Consider the following 19,217-nt stretch of genomic DNA (forward strand, 5'->3'; position numbering starts at 1 on the left):
TCACAGGGCAACACAGACACACACACATTCACTCACACCTACAGACACTTTCGAGTCGCCAATCCACCTGCAACGTGTGTTTTTGGACTGTGGGAGGAAACCAGAGCACCCGGAGGAAACCCACGCGGACAACACACCAACTCCTCACAGACAGTCACCCGGAGCGGGAATCGAACCCACAACCTCCAGGCCCCTGGAGCTGTGTGACTGCGACACTACCTGCTGCGCCACCGTGCCGCCCAATTATATAAATCTCAACATATATATATAATGATTGACTTTAGACTAAAATATAAATGTAAAATGTAAAAGCACTACTAATATTTGAATACTGGAACTCTGAGTGTTTGACAGTGGTGATTTCTAGGGTTTCAAACATACCACTGTTTTATATGTTAAAATACAACCTGGAACTACTAAAATAATATTGATATACTAAGTTTTTAAGAACCAAGATGCAGTGTTGAAACTAACTGTCTAGTGACCATAGAATGATGTGACATATTTATGTTTAACTGGGAAAGCAGAACCAGATGTTAAAGCGTGCTTCATTGAGGATGGACTTAGTTTTTCTTTGCCATCAATCACTTTTAGACTCTTTCTCTGTGCTGTTTAGAAAAGGGGGAGTTACTCAGGCCTTAAGCCAATGAAGATATTTGTTGCAGGTTGTTTTACATGTAAAATAATCATACATTATTGAATGAAGGATAAAATGTTATCAATGAACTAAAGTGTTGGTAAATAAAATACAAATGATCATAGGGAATGTTTAATGACCAAAAACTAAGCTCAGTGTATTAAATTTCTATTTGTCTGTTTCCCTTATCCTGTGGGGTGTGTGAGACGAGCGGAGACGGTGGAGGACCACAGACAGTGGCCCACTGGTCAAAAAAGAAAAAGGGGGTTGAAGTTTGAAGTCACCCAGAGCAGACTTCAGAAAAGTCTTAGTGTTATATTTTTATCCACAAACTGTCTTTCACAAACACCTGCATCAATACATTTAGGTTTAATCATTAATAGGTCTCATTATTAAAAAGTAATAGTTAGAAATTCATTGATTTGTTTTATCTTTTTGCATTTACTTCATTATTTGCAATACTCTATATGACATAGCCTTTTTCAAAGAAAACTTGGCAACAGGTTGTTTCTTTTCTTAAGATAATATGTTTATTTCATTATAGTTCTATTAAGAGTTATAAATGTGGTTTATGAATATGAATTATTATTTGGGCAGGGGGTTTCTGATCTAAGCTTTGCTGCAGACTTAATATTGTGTTTCAAATATTTAGTGGTAATTATCATATGTAGAAGTGCTTGTTGAGCCTTATATAAGTTTGAATATTCGTTAATTACAAGGTAGTTAGACAATGCTTATTTAAATCTAAATTTATGGTGTAATTACTAATTGTATTACTTAGTAAAGGGGATTTAGTGGTGTGAATTTGTATTGAATATTAAGGGTTTGATTTCTCTGAAGTTGGCAAATTCACTTTGGGTTTAATTTCTGTTGATTGTGGTAATATAGTGGCCTATAAACAGAGGAAAAAGGGAGAGAAATAATTTAAAAAGTGTAAGCTGGGAACATATTAAGCCATTATTATGTCACAAATGGGCACTAATGTTTCAAAAAGGGTTACTCCTGTTGAAATAGTTAAGAAAAATAATCCTTTAATAAAAAGCATTGCAAAAATATCTGCTAAATTTTATAAGCGATGGCCAAACCTAGACCAACCATGGCTGGTAGAGGGGACACTAACCCAGATGTAATTAAAACAATGGAGGTACTTGTATCAACATACAAAGCAGGATAGAAGAAAGGTCATCAAGGAGAAAAGTGAAATGAATAAAGACGAATAGAGCTTGGCATTCTGCAGATATTTGAAAAAGAGAGTCAGAAACTGATAAAGGCTGCAAAAGAAAAGAGGGAGAAAAGTGCAGAAGCAATAAATCAGCGTACGAACGCAATAAAAAACAAAAAAAAAAACAAATGGCAGAAGTTAATGTGCCACATTTTCACTTGTGGACTCAGTTAAGACACCCCCACCTTACGAGAAAGAAGTGAAAACTGAGGAAGTCTACCCTCAGCTTCCAGTGATCAGTCAAGGAGGAAGCTATCACATCCGAGATGAGGATGACTACAAAATAGAAGCAGGACAAGCAGAGACGGTGCTAAAGCTGTATCTGAGTTCCAAAAGCAAGAAGAGAATACGACATCTGCAGACTAAAGGTCATCTGAGAATTTTTTTTCTTTTTTGGTGATGTCACAATAAACACTTAAAAAGGGAGGTTTGTGTTATGTTCTTTCTATGTGTGTCTATATATGTGTGTGTGTGTTTGTCTTCCTTACAGATCCACTGTTTTCCAGTCCCACCAATTCCCCATTCCGTGCTTTGGTTCTTCAAACATTCAGATATAGCGCTGTATTTGAACGCAATCCCAGGAGAGAAATCCTTGCTTTTTGTATTGCTGACGTTTGTGTTTATTTTGTGTGTTATATCGTGTACCTCACTTAGTTGTCTCGTTCCTCGATGCTGATTTCTGCCTCTTGCTCTTGATGTTTTTGTTGATTGTAGAAATATTGTAAACATATACAGTGCCGGGTGTAGGGAGTGGCTGCCGTGGGAGTTGCTGAAGTAGTTGTATCAATGTTTGTCTTCACTTGGATTGTCAACCAATTTGAGTATCTTGTTCTTTTCATTTCTTCTCATCATACATTTACTGTCAGTAAATCACTACATACGCTGTCATGGCCGCTTTCCCCTAGACCAGGTCATAACAATCATGACAACTGAACATTCCAGCTAAATCATTTCAGAGTTGAGGGGCTTTATAAGAAAAAGCTCTTCCCTCAGATGAGGCCTTCTGAATTCTGAGAACTATTAAAAGTCCAGTACTCTGTGATCTGAGTAATCATAGAGGATCATAATAGGAAATAGTATCTTGAAGGTATTCAGGAGCGAGCCCATGTAGAGCTTTATATGTTAATAACAGAATTTTGCAATCGATGCGGAATTTAACAGGCAGCCAATGAAGTGATGATAGAACTGGACTGATTTGTTCAAATTCTCTAGTTTTAGTGAAGACCCTGGCTGCAGCATTTTGAACTAGTTGAAGTTTACTTAAATTTCTGCTGGTGCATCCTGACAGTAGAGCATTACAATAGTCAAACCTTTAAGTAATAAGAGGCAGGTACTAATGTGTTTGTGTTCTGCAGGGATAAGGCATTTCTAATCTTGGAAATGTTGTGAAGATGTATAAAAGCTGTCCTAGTGATTACTGCCTATGTGTTGATCACATGATAAATCTGGGTCAATTATGAAGCCAAGGTTTTTTGCTGCTGAAACTGGTTTAACTAAATCTGAAAGTCAGCAAGATTTAAAATAAAATCGATAATTTATTACTTGCCACCTTTGGGCCCAAAAGCAGGACCTCTGTTTTGTTGCTGTTCAGAATGAGGAAGTTACGCAACATCCAGCCTTTCACGTTTTCACCTTTTACACAGTCCTCTATTTTCTTTAATCTGTGTTTGTCATCGGGCTTGGCTGAAATATACAACTGTGTGTCATCTGCGTAACAGTGAAAGTTAATGTCATGGTTTCTTATAACTGTGCCTAGTGGTAACATACATAATGTAAACAATAATGGTCCTAAAATAGAGCCTTGCAGAGTTCCAAATCTTTCTTCAGAATAATTGAAAGATAGATTGTTTACTTTTACAAACTGATAATGTTCTGTTAAGTAAGATTTGAACCATAATAGGGCTGTCCCTGTAATTCCAACCATGTTCTCTAAATTTTCGAGGCCTTGATCAGAGGCAAGAAGATCAGGTAACACTTTATAATACAGCCATCGTCTTAATGTGTACTTACCCCGAACTTACAGTGTATCTTCAGGCATTTTATGGTATATTTTCCTGTGATTTAAAGTGTATTTACCCAGTACTTAGTGGACCTTCCCATAACGCCATTATATGTGTCAGTACCTCTAAGACACTTACCAGCCCGCGTTTTTACGTGTACTTCCTTGGCACATACAGTGCATCTCCTCGCTTTTTTATGGTGTACATTCCAGCATATTAAGGGAATACTTATAGTGTATCTTCACATAACTGACGGATTCTTGAATATGAATTGGTTTCCTTTTACTTAAAGTGTAAAAACAGAGAACTGTGAGGAACTACATAATCCAGCACGCTCCCCATTGTTTCACTGTAGTTACACTGTAAGAACGAGTGAACTGTGAGGAACTACATATTCATGTAATTACAGTCATCATAATTACAGTCTAGAGGGGTGGCTTAGTGATGAATATTCATCAGATCTAAATCTAATCTGAGGTGTTGCTGCTATCATCTGAATATGATTTAATATTGATTAGGTTGTTGAAACGAGCTGATTGAGTTTTTCTACCTTTACATTTTGGGGCAAAGGCATAGTTCCAACTAGGTGACGCCTCAAGGCAGTTGGCAGACGGTCGGTTTAGCCTGTCTGTCTGAGGCCTGGTCCCGGCTCTGGATTGTCAGCAAATGTTTATACTGACTCTGCTGATGTAGCATCAAGCTACTTGTTGAGGAACTATTTAAATTAATTGTTTGTTGAAAAGCAAATCTGAAGTGTTCAGACTAATGTAAATTATCTTACAGATTAGGGTTAATAAAATAGTGATGTGTCGGTCGCAAACAAACCGGTTCAAAGAGCCGAATCTTGTAAGTTAACGATGAGAGCTGGTTCCCGTCTAAGACCGAGCCATTTTTTTCTAAGGCTTGTCATTCAACCAATCAGAGAACAACAAGCAAGCTCCAACCCTCCAACCCTCCAAGCTGAGACACTTGGACACGTCTGCCTTATAAAAAATAGATTAAGAATATGTTAAATCAGTTAAATGTTTGTTGACAGTTGGTGTCATAGTGGTTGTTTTAATCACTACCATTGAATGCTGCTGTTTTGCACTTTGCAGCTATTTTGTAATACCTACCTTTTGGGTTCCATTGGCTATATTTCAGAGTTTACAAGTGATTTTTTTATTAAGGTGTTTAAATAAAAACGAAAAAAAAAAAGTTATTTATAATTAAAAATTATTATTTAAAGTTATTTATACAATTGAATGTGTGAGTGCAATCAGTGACAGCTATAAAAACAATTGGCCATTGCAACACTATTTATTTTTAATATTGAACAATAATATTTTGTCCATATATTATGTAAAATGTAGGTAATATTGTTCTGTACCAGTGGAAATAAGCGGTAAAACAAAGAGCCATTTAGGAGCCGAAAGAGCCGGCTCCTTATGAAGAGCCGAGCCAAACGAGCCGGCTCCCCAAAAAGAGCCCAAAATTCCCATCACTACCAGACACACGAGATATCCCGGACGAGCCCCCAAATTGTTATGGCAATTTTCTAAGTGCAAACAGGGAGGAAGACCGATTCTCAGGCCCGAGGAGAAATCAGAGAAACAAAGACACAGAATCAAAGATTCTCTCTAATCTCTCAGTTTATTGAACAAAATCAAGTCATATATATATAGGACCTCAGTCATGTACACCATCAGCATGTCTCATTCCGTTAACCCAAACATTCCCTTATTGGTGCCCCATTATCTCCAACTTTATAGTTGCCAAGGAGAAAAAGTGAGAATGTCTCATTCCATTAACCCAAACATTCCCTTATTGGTGCCTCATTATCTCCAATTTTATAGTTTGCCAAGGAGAAATGGTGAGAATGTCCTTCTAATCTGCTCAGCGCATTCCTCCAACAGGTCATCGTAACCACACAATGCAATAAGTCCCTTCACCTTCAAGCACTAAAGCCTACTTGATTTAGTAAGAATCAACCAAGATTAATCAAACCCCATATAGATTATGTCATTAGTTATTATTAATCATTACTCATTAGTGTTAATCTGCATTTTTCCATTACAAATATTATCTCACTCAGAGACAAATCTACAGCATCACATATGAAATGGTGCCTTTCAAATAGTCAGTTAAATCCTTACATTCCTCAAACTATATCCAACAGTCTTTTGAAAAGGCAAAACTGAGGACAGCAAGTCTGTGTCTGCACAATGGCATCTGAAGGTTCATCCAAAGAGTGGAGGTTCATTAAAAGACAACAGCGGTATGTGAGTGGAGAATCCAACCAAACAATGTTTTCACAATTGGTTGGTAGTTATTTGCAAAATTAAGAAGTATAGTAATATTGTGTAGGGCGGCACGGTGGCGCAGCACGTAGTGTCGCAGTCACACAGCTCCAGGGGCCTGGAGGTTGTGGGTTCGATTCCCACTCCGGGTGACTGTCTGTGAGGAGTTTGGTGTGTTCTCCCCGTGTCCGCGTGGGTTTTCTCCGGGTGCTCCGGTTTCCTCCCACAGTCCAAAAACACACGTTGGTAGGTGGATTGGCGACTCAAAAGTGTCTGTAGGTGTGAGTGAATGTGTGTGTGTGTGTCTGTGTTGCCCTGTGAAGGACTGGCGCCCCCTCCAGGGTGTATTCCCGCCTTGCGCCCAATGATTCCAGGTAGGCTCTGGACCCACCGCGACCCTGAACTGGATAAGCGGTTACAGATAATGAATGAATGGGTAATATTGTGTAGCGCAGTGTTGGGGGTATGCAAGAGAAAAAAATAAATTAGCCCCATAAGCAGTAAGCAAGCTTTAGCACACTACATCCACTACCACATCCTGGCAACGTCTTTCTTTCAAGAAGGATGGATACATCTTCGGGATCCTCTCCATCATCACCACAGACAACCAGGATCCTGATGTGTCGAGTTACGTCACTACGTCTGTCCTCTTCCGCAATCAGAAAGCAAAATCAAGTTAATTATATTGAAGAACCTATCAAAGTGCTTGGATTTTATATTACATCATTATTAGGACAAAAAAAACAACAACACACACACTAAAGACAACCATCATTAAACATAGCTCAAATTACCTTTTTTTCTATTTGAAACCTATTTTATAGTGAGCTGGCATTAGTAAAACATTTAAGGAACATGCTCTTAGCCATAAATTGTGTGTCCATGCAGCTTTACTTTGCCTAGTAACGCTATAGTTTTGTAATGGCAAAGCATGTGTAATTTTAGATATTTATTTATTTTTATGTGTTATATGGGCTCCAGTCTCACCACCTTCTGCCCTAGAACCTTGAAGGAAATTCCTTGATTAAAATGGTTGAATTGGTGACTGTCTGTGTTGGTGTGTTCTCCCTGTGTCTGCATGGGTTTCTTCTGGGTGCTCAGGTTTCCTCGCACAGTCCAAAAACACACATTGGTAGGAGGATTTGTGACTCAAAAAAGTGTTGGTTTGAGTGAATGTGTCATTCTGTGAAGGACTGGAGCCCCCCTCCAGGGCGTGTTCCCATCTTGCACCCAATGATTCCGGTTAAGCTCTGGACTCACTGGCACCCTGAACTAGGTAAGGGGTTACAGACAATGAATGAATGTAGATGGTTAATTGGATCAGAAATATTATTGAATGAACCATTAAATACTTATTTCAAGACTTTCCCAAGTCATTGTGATTGTGTTTTGTGTGATTTGTGATATGATACGGACAATTATTTATCCATTTAAAACATTTATCAAATGAAAATGATCATTTACATCATAATTGTCAGTAATATAACTTGATATAAACTAAAATATCAAATAATAAACTCTACTTAATTCATAAAACACTGACAAGTTTTACTTAATATTTTGATGAGTCTGAAATATTTATTTTATAAATAAGTTAAATAGAATAAAGTAAGATTTATTTAATATTTTCAAATGTTACATTTGATGTCAAATAGATTTTACTTAACATTTGCAAGTAAATTTGATATTACAACAGTAATATTTAAAGTGTTACAAGTTTTTAGTGTGTATTGAAAGTAATTTCATAGGACAGTTCTGTTAAATTAATTTTCTTTTGGTTTTATGATGTTTTTATTATTAATTACAGCAAACATAAAAAACTATATTCTGTATCTTTAAACACACAGAGTATGTAATAATACATTATTGGTCTGTGTTTTTCCACCAATTACTGTTTTTTTACACTGATAACTTAAAACCCTTAAAAACTTGTACAATTCTGTTATAAAACAGAGGATTCTAGTAATTTAAAAATACAGACTTTCACTGTGCTTTTACAGTAGATTTGTTTAAAAAGGTGATTTTCCTGTATTTCAACGTTATATCTTCTTTTTACAGAAAAAAACGAAAAATATCTATAATTTCTTACAGTTAATGTCTTTTTTTACAGTGTACATGGTCTGGCTCCATTATATCTGTCTGAATTAATTTCTTTATACGGTCCTTCCTGCTGTCTCCACTCCTCCAACTCTGGATATTTCTGGGTGTTTGCTGAGGTCTTTAGTATTAAACACAAGTACACACACACACACACAAACGCTGTGTTTGAGGCTCTGAGCTCTTTCTTGGATTACTAAACCTGGACATGCCCACGGACAATGCCGTGGTTTGCCCAGAAGATCCAACTCTCTGGTTCCAGCTGGGAATTACATTTTCTGGTTTGCAAACCAGTTTATGTCAATGGAAACGTGCTGAATGGTGCCAAATTTACTTCATGAACTGGAACTGGTCCATCGTTTGTTATTTTATTTTGATAATCTGTTTACATTTATCACTGTGCCGGTCCATTGTCTGTTATTTTATTTTGATAATCTGTTTACGTTTATCCCTGTCCATTGTCTGCTGTTTTATTGTGATAATCTCTTTGTTTGTCACCGTCCCGGTCCATCGTATGTTGTTTTATTTTGATAACTGTGTATGTTTATCACTGTCCCGGTCTATCGTCTGTTATTTCATTTTGATAATCTGTTTAGAATTATCACTGTCCCGGTCCATCGTATGTTGTTTTATTTTGATAATCTGTTTATGTTTTTTCACTGTCCTGGTCAGTCGTCTGTTGTTTTATTTTGATAATATGTTTATCACTGACCGGTCCATTGTGTGTTGTTTTATTTTGATAATCTCTTTATGTTTATCACTGACCGGTCCGTTGTATATTATTTTATTCGGATAATCTGTTTACGTTTGTCCTGGTCCGTCGTATGTTATTTTATATTGATAATCGCTTTACATTCATCATGGTCCAGCACCATCTTCTGTTGTTTTGTAAAACTCCAGTGCAGCTGATAAAGGTGGAGATAAACTCCTCTTCTGTAATGAACAGTCTCAGAGGATCCTCACACCCTGGAATAAATGCTTTTAATGGTTTAAATACACTGTACACACAAATATGATCAGAGTTCAAAAACATTTCATACATTTAAATTATAAATTATAAACAGTGCACACTCTGTTGTTTAAAAGGCAATTCTTTAGAAAAAAAAAAACACTTTAAACATAGGGCGGCACGGTGGCGCAGCAGGTAGTGTCGCAGTCACACAGCTCCAGGGACCTGGAAGTTGTGGGTTCGATTCCCGTTCCAGGTCTGCGAGGAGTTGGTGTGTTCTCCCCGTGTCCGCCTGGGTTTCCTCTGGGTGCTCCAGTTTCCTCCCACAGTCCAAAAACACACGTTGGTACTCAAAAGTGTCCGTAGGTGTGAGTGAATGTAAATGTGTGTGCCTGTGTTGCCCTGTGAAGGACTGGCGCCCCCTCCGGGGTGTATTCCCGCCTTGCGCCCAATGATTCCAGGTAGGCTCTGGACCCACTGCAACCCTAAACTGGATAAGCGGTTATAGATAATGAATGTTCGCAAGTTTCAGGACATCTCTTCCCTCTCTCAAACACACACAGGGCTCTGTCCTTTCCATTTCTACTTTTTCCTCATATTTCTTTTTCTAAAACACACACACACAGATCACTTATTCCTAAAGCTGAGGGTGCATGAGAATTTATTCTGTCTCACACAGATGCACTAAGGAGTAAAGACCAACCCTGAACCCAGCGTAGAGAGGCTCAGTGAATGTGGAGGTGAGTGTGTGTAAGTGTGTGAGTGTGTGTGTGTGAGGTGAGATGGTGTAGAAGGACAGAGTGCCAGACCCCCAGTCCAAATACACTCCGACTCTTTTAGAGTGCGAAAGCAGGACAGGTATCACAGTTTCCTGATTATTGTGTCTGATCCAGTAACTGTTCTCAGAGCAGCTCAGACTCCAGGAGAATTTATTGGATCCAAATAGGTTCTCAGCTCCTCGTCCTTTCCTCCTGATTCCTCTGTACGACACTGAGATCGAAACCAACCCCCTCCCCCAGCTCCTCTCCACCTCCCAGTAACAGCATCCAGTTAAACTCTCCACACTCAGAACCTGACGAAAACCATCAAATCTCTCCGGATGATCTGGATACGGCTGAGTCTCTTCAACACCCTCCACCTTCCTGTTTCCCTCAGACAGAGAAAGAGCAGTGTGTGCTGTGTTTGGATCCAGAGTCAGATCACAGTAATCTGTACACACACACATACGCACACACGTTAGTATATATGTTTGCTTTATTGTGTGTGTGTGTCTATCTGTTTGTGTGAGTGATTAAGATAAGACTTGATCCTTAAGGTAACTGTTCTTTACACTGTGAACAAGAGAATACCTATGTTAATCAGAATAAACAGAGCAGATTTTCACAAAAACTATTAATATTATAAAGATAAAAAACAGATGAATGTGTGTGCGCATTTGTAGACCCATATGGAAAATTTTATCTTAAATAACAGATATGATTACCTCAAGCATATAAATTCTATATATGACACTAAGAATACATATACAAGCCATATTATCTTTATGTATGTCGCACAAAGTGAGATTTTACAAAGTAGAATAAAGTATGAACATAAGAGAACTAGTCTGGTTGTAGCATATACCTTCCTTGGCTACACTGTAAATGAGGGTACTTCTTAAAGTTCCCCAAGTACACAAAAGTTGATCAAGTAATATAAAGGTGCTGTGGCATTTATGATCAGACTTCCCCCATTTCCCAAAGTCACACAATTAGTAGAAGCAGCCAAACTATTCAAAAGTCCTTGGCCACTTTTACCAGTAATTTCTTTGGGCAGGTCAGTGAGGGTTACAGCTGATTATTAATATGTTTTACATTTCAAAGGATTAACAGAACAATTATTTAACTGAGCAAACTGAGACTCAAGACTCTAATCCAGTCTTCTGTGTCCTTCGTGTGATGGTAAGGATGTTATTTATAAGTGCTTTCCTCTCTCTGTCTACCCATCAGCATTGATCCCAGCCCTGGCTTTATTCCAACAGAAATTTCCTCAAAAGCAGCATGGTTTTCTCTGACTGATTTTGTGAACATTTTATAGGTTTCTTTTGGAGTCCCTTATAATGTCATGTGTGTGTGTGTGTGTGTGAACTTGGCCATAATCATGCATAAAATAACTTCTAGTGAACATATATAACAACCTTTTTTGTTTTTTATCTAAGCAAAAACACCTGTTTGCCTTATATGAAACAGATTCTGTTTCTGTGTGTTTGTGATTAAGATAAGCCTGTATTTATCCTATAGCAATCAGCAATGTGTTGCAGTTCTATACACAGTGAACAAGAGAAGACATTAATCAGAATAAACAGAGCAGAGTTACACAACAACTATTAACCGTGGGATAATAAATGGGAGAAGATTGTGTTAGTGTAGTGTAGTGTGTGTGTGTGTGTTAGTTAGTGTATAATGTGTGTGTGTGTGTTAGTGCACATCTTACATTTCTTTAGTCCTGGTCTCATTCTACTGATTCCTCCGTGTTGGACTCTAAAGATCAAACATTTGTAAAACACATTTATAAATTTATTAAACTCAACATCAACCTGAAACTATGGCTGTGACCATAAGCACATTTCCCCAACACCGGGATCATGTAATGCCCCTCACAGGGTTCAGCTCCTCCCTTTCATCACCTTAGTAACACACTAACACCACCATGTCACACAACTACAGAGTGACTGGCGTGTGGATGGTGGAGCTGAGAGAGTGGACAGTGAGTGGACACGGTGTGTAACTGTAGAACTACAGAGTGATTCTGTGCATCATTCTCAGACCTCCTACTACTGAAATGGTGTTAAGTCTGGTGAAACAATCTCAGACCTCCCTCTATACCATAGTTTTAAACAGTGCAAAGGCTCCATGATGTTGTTATCATAGAGTGAAACACTAAGACAGCAGCCAGGAACTCCTGTAGACCTTCCTCTTGTGGATCACACTCCTCCCTAAAGATCTCAGATCCCAGAATACAGGCCTAAGTGACATCAATGCTGCTCTCTATCAGGTCCTCTTCATAGAACATCACATTGCCCTTCCGCAGCCGTGTAAAAGCCAGTTCAACCAGTTTCAGAAGCTAGGTTCTGTTCGACTCCAGCAGTTCCTTTGAGAGATCAACAGCCAGTGTGAGCGTTAACCCAAGCAGGCAGTCCACACTGACTCAGCATAGCATCTCTGTGTCTTTGGAAAACTGCACTCCATATGAAAGAAAAATCAAATGCTGGAAAGAAATTTCTGAAGCCATTGCATTTTGTATGGCTAAAGTTATACTAATTGAAACAGTTGAGAAGGAAAGCTTCACACGGCTTATTTAAAAGTTAGACCATCAACACTGCAATCCTAAAAGTTAATAATATTCAAGACAGCACTCCTGGACATTTATGAACAATGAAAATGTAGCAGACTGTAGACATATGGTCAAGCAGAATTACAGAGCCGTATCTTAGCCTAACAGTGCATTAACAGCAAATCTTCAGACAAACTACTTTCCCAAGGACCACATGGGGGAAAACAGCAAGTGTTTTAAGGGAGTTCCTAAACTAGTGGTGTCTCAAAGAGTGTGTGAAACTGGTCTTCAATTGCATTTAAAATGGCATATAAGAAATTCATGAGAATATTACAGGCAAGTTTATATGAATTTTAAATTTCCATGGCCAAACCTATGGATGGTCACTGTAAAATCAATATCAACCCATCCAATCAGAAGTAAGTTTTGTTTCACTAGGGAGGTCCTTGAGGTGATTAAGTACTCTATAAATTGAGGAATGTTAAGAAGTTACATAAACTGATTTAACTTCACTGTGTTTTTTTCCCTTGCACTGCAGAGAGAAACGTTAAGGATGGCAGGGTTGCCAGAGCAGTGGGAGTTTGCAAAAAGATTGTCAGTGCTTTTTCTCACAGCTCTCACCAAGAACAGACCAGCCCCTCCCTACCTTATGGCAATGGTCAAGAGTCAGGCTGCACATTAAGCCCTTCAAGCTTCAAGTACAGCTTGACCCACCATCCGTCAAGACACAATTTGCAAAGTGAGGACCATGCCTGATGTAAGCAGGGCAAGGAAGGGAAACTCAGAAGGACTTGGGCTGGAGTTCTGGGTGGCTTCTGCTAGTGGAGAGTGAAGCCAGACCCCAAAAGCTCCGGTTCAGAGAGAAGCAAGTCTCTCCTGTGCTAGTCTGAGATCATTGATTTGGGAATGGATGTAGCTGTGGTATGCCTGAGAGGACCAGCGCCCGAGGAGTTGAATAGTGTGATCTTGTAGTCTCTGATGGGAAGCAGTAGAAGCTGCACCGATTCTGAATGAATGGCCTGAGAAATATTCTGGATGTTAACCACTGAGGAAGAGAATGTAACGGAGATGAGTATGAAACCAGTGTCTTGATATGACAGACCTGGATTCTGTGATAAAGAGTGGGTCTGATGGTTGGGCATTCTGAGAATTTCTAAGATTGATGTACCATATGAAGGGTTCATAGGGACTGAGTGGAGAATTTAATAAAAAAATTGTAGGTGGGTAGGTTTGCCAAATTGATCAGTTTTGCTGCATTTGATGTTAAAAATTAATGTATTAGAATTGAGGATGGTGAGATCTGAAGTAAGGAAAGCTGTGGTTATGGAGAGGTTGTTAGAAGGAAAGGCAATGTTATGCAAGGTATGGAAATTCTGGAGCTGAGCGTATTGTTTCCTGGGCTTGAGATATCAGTTGTTGCAGATGGGGGTTAGGTAGTGGTTGGGTTCCGAAAATGGTGGCATTGGTATGGGTTGATGTTCCACTTGAGGTGCTAAGGTTTTGAATTTCTAAAAATGAAAACGAGAAAGTGAGTCAGCTATTGCATTTGAGTGGCCTGGAATATGAACTGCCTTATGAATGAATTGTTGGAGTATGGAGTGGCAGGTGAGGCAACATAGTAGGAAAGGCATGAGTGATAGAGATGTCATGCCCCCAGACAAGTGCTGCAATGACAATGTGGTAAAGTTCCTAAAGAGCAGAAGAGTTGTTGGTTTTGGCAGCAAAGCTGACAAATTGCGCGGGGAAGGGAGAAGCGAACCAATGGCCTCTGTAGTAACCACCGCAGCCAATCGAAGGAGCAGCATCTGTAAAAAGCTGGATGTCCAAGGGGTTGGAAAAAGTAATGTTGTAAAAAAAAAAAGGAGGTGCCGTTCCAGTGGCGAAGCAGGGTGAACCAGAATTTCAGCTCAGAGAGGCAAGAGTCATCTAAAGTGACTGAATTGTGCAGTGAGCAGACTGAAGAGGCAAGATGTGAAATGGGAGAAAAATTAGTGTCCCTGAGGGATGATTCGGATGGCATAGTTGAGGTGGCCCAAAAGAGAGAGGAGCTGCTGTTTTTTACAGATAGGAGAGTCGATAAATGTGGAGAAAGCACAGGTGATATGCTCGAGTTTATCCTGGGGCAGGGAAGCTTGGAAGAAGACGGAGTTTAACGTGATGCCAAGAAACTCCAGAGAGGTTGAAGGGCCCGCAGTATTTTCACTGGAGAGAGGAATCCCGAGACGGTTAAAGGTGATGGATAAGACAGTGATGTACAGATGTAGTGGGGGGCCGGTACGAAGAGGAGTGTTTGTCAATGAGCGAGCAGGAAGACACGGGATTGGAAGGGCAGGCACACACATCACATGAGAGTGCAGTGCGACTTGCAAAAACACGAGAAAGCAGAGGAAAGTTGTGGTAGTCATAAAACCTGGTTCCCCCGAAGCAAAGCCAGATCCAGAATTATGGCTAGGTAATCATCCAACTCCTGGCGATGAGAAGGGAAGACGGAGCACAAAATTTTGCGGTAGATGAAGAAGGCAAGAGCCAATTCTGGGACTGTAGGGGATTTGGAAGCTCGTGGTTCAGAGAGCCGTAAAGTGAAGGAAACATTACTGGCATCTATGGTGCGGGGAGTGGAAGGGGTGGAAGAAGGGAGCAACAAGGAGGGGAGAGTGACATCTGCACCTTGGATAATGCGTTGCCATAATGACGGTGAGACAAGAGGTGGGTTTAACATGTGGGCGTTACTGGGTGGCACAGTCGAAGGAGCAGTGGAGAGGGTGAATGGCGTATCCATGGAAGCAGTCCGGGGTGGAGCAGGAGGCATGGCAGCAGGGGGATCTGGAAGAGAGACGGAGGGAAGGGGTCTTGGGATGATTGGGGAATGGAGCTTGGGATGATTGGGAACAGAGGAGGTGGGGGGAGAGGCAAGAGAAGACACCAGGACAAGGCAGCGAACCAAAAGAGCCAGGCACAGAGCGGGTAGGGCAGTAGAGGTAGATTCAGGCTGCGCTTACACTGGAGCAGAAGCAGGGTGCAGCAAAAAACCACTTAGAGGGTGTCTGAAAGGATTGACTATCCCAGAGCATGGGGGGGGGGGGGGGGGTCATTGGATTTTGAGACCAGAACTGCGGTGCGCACTGGTTGTTTACCTCAGAGGGAGGCCAGATACAAGGAAAAGGGTTCAGCCTTGAGGGTGGTGCGAGAAGGGAACATGGCATTCCCTAGGAACCTTTTGTAGTTTAGCAACAGTCCAGTCCGTGATGCGAGGGGAGTAAGATTTCGAGGAGGAAGCACAAGAAGGCTTGGAAGGCAGAGAGGAGTCAGGCAAGGTGTTGTCAAGCAGGCGGGAAGAACATCTTGCGTGGGCAGATCGGCCATGGGAATATGGGGAGGCAGGCGAAGATCGGCGGGAGCCCTGAGAACCAGAGTGATGTAAACTGGAGCAACCGTGCTGGGGAGAAGATCCTGACAAAGTGGCACCAAAAGGAATAGCAGGGACAGAGAAGACTGATCTTAGAGACATGGAGTAGAACGAGGGGGAACAGGAGGAGGAATGGGTTGGCTAGCCGAGAAATATTCGGTGTCCGAAGCGGTTATGTCGAGGTCCATGGCGAAAGAGAAAACACAGCTGAATGGGAGACAGCTTCGTTGGTGCAAATTTCATCATGAGAAAGTGAGTAGAGAGGAGTGGTTTTAATAGGGTGCGTAATTGTGAAGAGGAAGAGTCTGAGCGTGGTCCTTCTCCCAAACTTTAGTTATTTCATAAATAACAAGCATCAAGACTCTTCTTAGTCCTGGCGCCCAAATAGTGGAATGAATATCTACTGGCTGTCCAAACAGCCTATTCTCTTGCTGTTCTCAAGAGCAGACTGAAGCCCCATCTCTTTGTGACCCACTTAAGTGAGCACTAATCTAAGTATGTACCATAGCAGAGTGTATTGCACTGAGCACTGACTAGATACTGTGTATTGAATTTACTATATTTTGTTCTTTCTAGGTATCAGCATTGGCCCTTGTTCTGACAGCGTCTGGGCTCTAAGAGAATTTGGACTTGAACCTATTTTTACACTAAACACTAAGCAATTTTGCTGTTGCTGTGGATAAGAGCATCTGCAAATTGTTGTATGTAAATGCAAATGCATATTGAAAGCTGCATGAGATTAAACTGTCCTCAGGTTTAGCAAAACAAAACAAAACCAAAAAAAAAAAAACACAACTTTGCATCCCAGATACCAGTGCAGTGTCTGAAAGGCTTTATATCCGAGGAGGCAATATCATGGCGTTTCAAAGTTCAGTGCTGAAGCCAGCTACAATTGCGACAATAATGTGACAACAGTTAGAAGGTCATTAATCTATTTTTGATTTAAATTAACTCCAAACATAGACTTTGCAAATAAACTAATTTTAGAAGTGCTTGCAAAAGTATTCATACCTGCTACGGCTGGGTAGGAAAGATGAGGAGGCAGACAGTCATGCAAGGAATGATAATTACAAAGAACAAAAAACTACTAAACAGAACTTTACAGGAACAGACAGGAAGACTTGAACAGATAGCCGTGAATCAGGGTAGACATGGGTAAACTAGCAAGACTAGCAAGAGAAACACACATCCACCCACACACAAGACAAGACTAGGGAGCACTGAAACAAAGGGACAATATATATATATATATATATATATATATATATATATATATATATATATATATACAGAGCATGGACAAGAAATACCTGGGGACGATAATGTGAGGGCAGGACGACAAAGGAGACACATGTGGAGACACTGACAGGAGGGCGAGGGTTAAGGCGGAACATGCAGATAACCCCCCCCCCCAACATTGTCAAAGGTATTGACCCATTAGTCTGCCATAAACCCCACATAAACAGCAAAGCTGTATTTAGTCAACCCTGATTTTCCACCTTTGACTGCATGCATTTGTAACTGGTTGTATTTATTTATTGACCAATGACACTGCTTTGGAGCTACAAAATCATAAATAGGAGCTTCTGAGGAGCACCTCAAGGCAGCATAGTGCCTCTCTGTGGCGAAAAGAGCAGACAACTAAATAATCCAGTAAGAGCTGCTGGATTGCTATGTTCTGATCATCTGAATATGTGGGCTTGTGAATGGGTGGCCCATCATGGCTTGCACTCAAACTGGAATGTACATCTTGTTACTAATATTCCTATAAAAAGAATATACAAAAAGTGAAAAAAGAATAAAGAAAGAACATTCTGTAATACGTACAAGTAGTGTCAAGCTGTGTGTGTAAGACTCACTGTAGTTTCTCCAGTGCACAGTGTGGATCCTGCAGTAGATCAGAGAGCAGCTTCACTCCGAACTCTCCTGGGTGATTGTAGGTCAGATCTAATTCCCTCAGGTGGGAGGGGTTTGATTTCAGAGCTGAAGCCAGAGAAGAACAGCCTTCACCTGTAATCATACACCCAGACAATCTGCAAAAAGGAGGGAAACAAAAACATGTCACTTGCAAAGAAAATCAGCTGTAGTACAGTATACACATATCACTAAATTCTGCATACCATACCGAATTCTGACAAATGTATGTCTTTTCATTAAAAAAACATATATGGAAAGATTTACCTGAGAGTCTCCATTTTACAGAATGAACTCTCCAGTCCAGCAGAGAGTAGCTCCACTCCTGAATCCTGCAGGTCATTGTTACTGAGGTCCAGCTTTTTCAGGGAGGAGTTTACTGACTGTAGAGCTGATCCCAGAGTTTCACAGGAGTCCTTGGTGATATTACATCCAGCAAGTCTGTAAAAACAGTGTAAATACAGTACAAGGTATGATGACGTGGAGTGATGATACTGTCCATGTGCCTCTTTTTCATCTAGAAAAGTTCACTGGATTGATATGTCGTTTGAAATTTGAGTTAAAATTTCTGATTTCTTTTTTACAGACACTACCTGAGAGTCTCCAGTTTACAGAGTGAACTCTTCAGTCCAGCAGAGAGCAACTTCACTCCTGAATCCTGCAGGTCATTGTTACTAAGGTCCAGCTCTTTCAGGGAGGAGTTTATTGACTGTAGAGTTGATCCCAGTGCTTCACAGGATCTTCTACCAATTTTACAGATAGATACTCTGGAAAGGCAGAAATATTAAAACAGAAATAAATTACACAAAGTAAAACTTCTAAATTGAAAAAACATATTTATCCCATTATTTACAACAGAAGCTACATGTTTCTTTGTTTAAATGTTAGTGGGTTAATTTCATAAAAAGAATGAATTATTCGGAATGAATAATAGAGTCTTCTGTGATACAGCACTGCGCAGTAAAACAGTCCTGTCCCATTCCTTGAGTTCATATATGAAAGTGCTTTGTATAAAAAACTGTTTCCTGATGGTCAGAGATCAAAGCACCATCCTTTTGCACGTGGGGGTCAGTTAAGGAGCATGATATGTTCAGACTGATCAAATCAGAGATAAAAAGGTGTGACAGCCAAATCAAACAGTCAAAATTAATTTCATGCAATGAGAGAAAATTCAGCAATAAATCTAAAAGTATAATAAACATTTATTAATGATGAACTCTGCTTTATTTTTCTGGACGCTTTGATCACTGCCAGCAGTCTATTATATTTCCTCAGGTCAAAACTCTTTTTTTAAATGTTTTAAACTTTGTTTAAATGTTAGTGTGTTAATTACATAAAAAGACAATAAATAAACTAACTAGAATTAATCTACTTGTTCATTTTAGACTGATTCTACAGAAT

General features: G+C 39.9%; 2 protein-coding genes across 2 annotated transcripts in view; both read right to left on the reverse strand.

The window, feature by feature from the left end:
• The window catches only part of LOC136694205 (zinc finger protein 420-like), a 190,093-nt gene that overhangs the window by 90,356 nt on the left and 80,520 nt on the right, over positions 1 to 19,217 (reverse strand). The window lies entirely within an intron of this gene.
• LOC136694212 (NLR family CARD domain-containing protein 3-like) overlaps positions 9,553 to 19,217 on the reverse strand; it is a 33,556-nt gene continuing 23,891 nt past the window's right edge. Inside the window, exons 7-10 of the mRNA XM_066667593.1 lie at positions 18,084 to 18,257; positions 17,762 to 17,935; positions 11,657 to 11,703; positions 9,553 to 10,393 (exon numbers count right to left, since the gene is read on the reverse strand). Coding sequence (XP_066523690.1) covers positions 9,846 to 10,393; positions 11,657 to 11,703; positions 17,762 to 17,935; positions 18,084 to 18,257 — 943 coding nt within the window. The 3' untranslated portion in view covers positions 9,553 to 9,845. The remainder of the gene's footprint in view (positions 10,394 to 11,656; positions 11,704 to 17,761; positions 17,936 to 18,083; positions 18,258 to 19,217) is intronic.

The sequence above is a fragment of the Hoplias malabaricus genome, chromosome 4, assembly GCF_029633855.1.
Source record: "Hoplias malabaricus isolate fHopMal1 chromosome 4, fHopMal1.hap1, whole genome shotgun sequence".
In the NCBI taxonomy this organism is placed as follows: domain Eukaryota; kingdom Metazoa; phylum Chordata; class Actinopteri; order Characiformes; family Erythrinidae; genus Hoplias; species Hoplias malabaricus.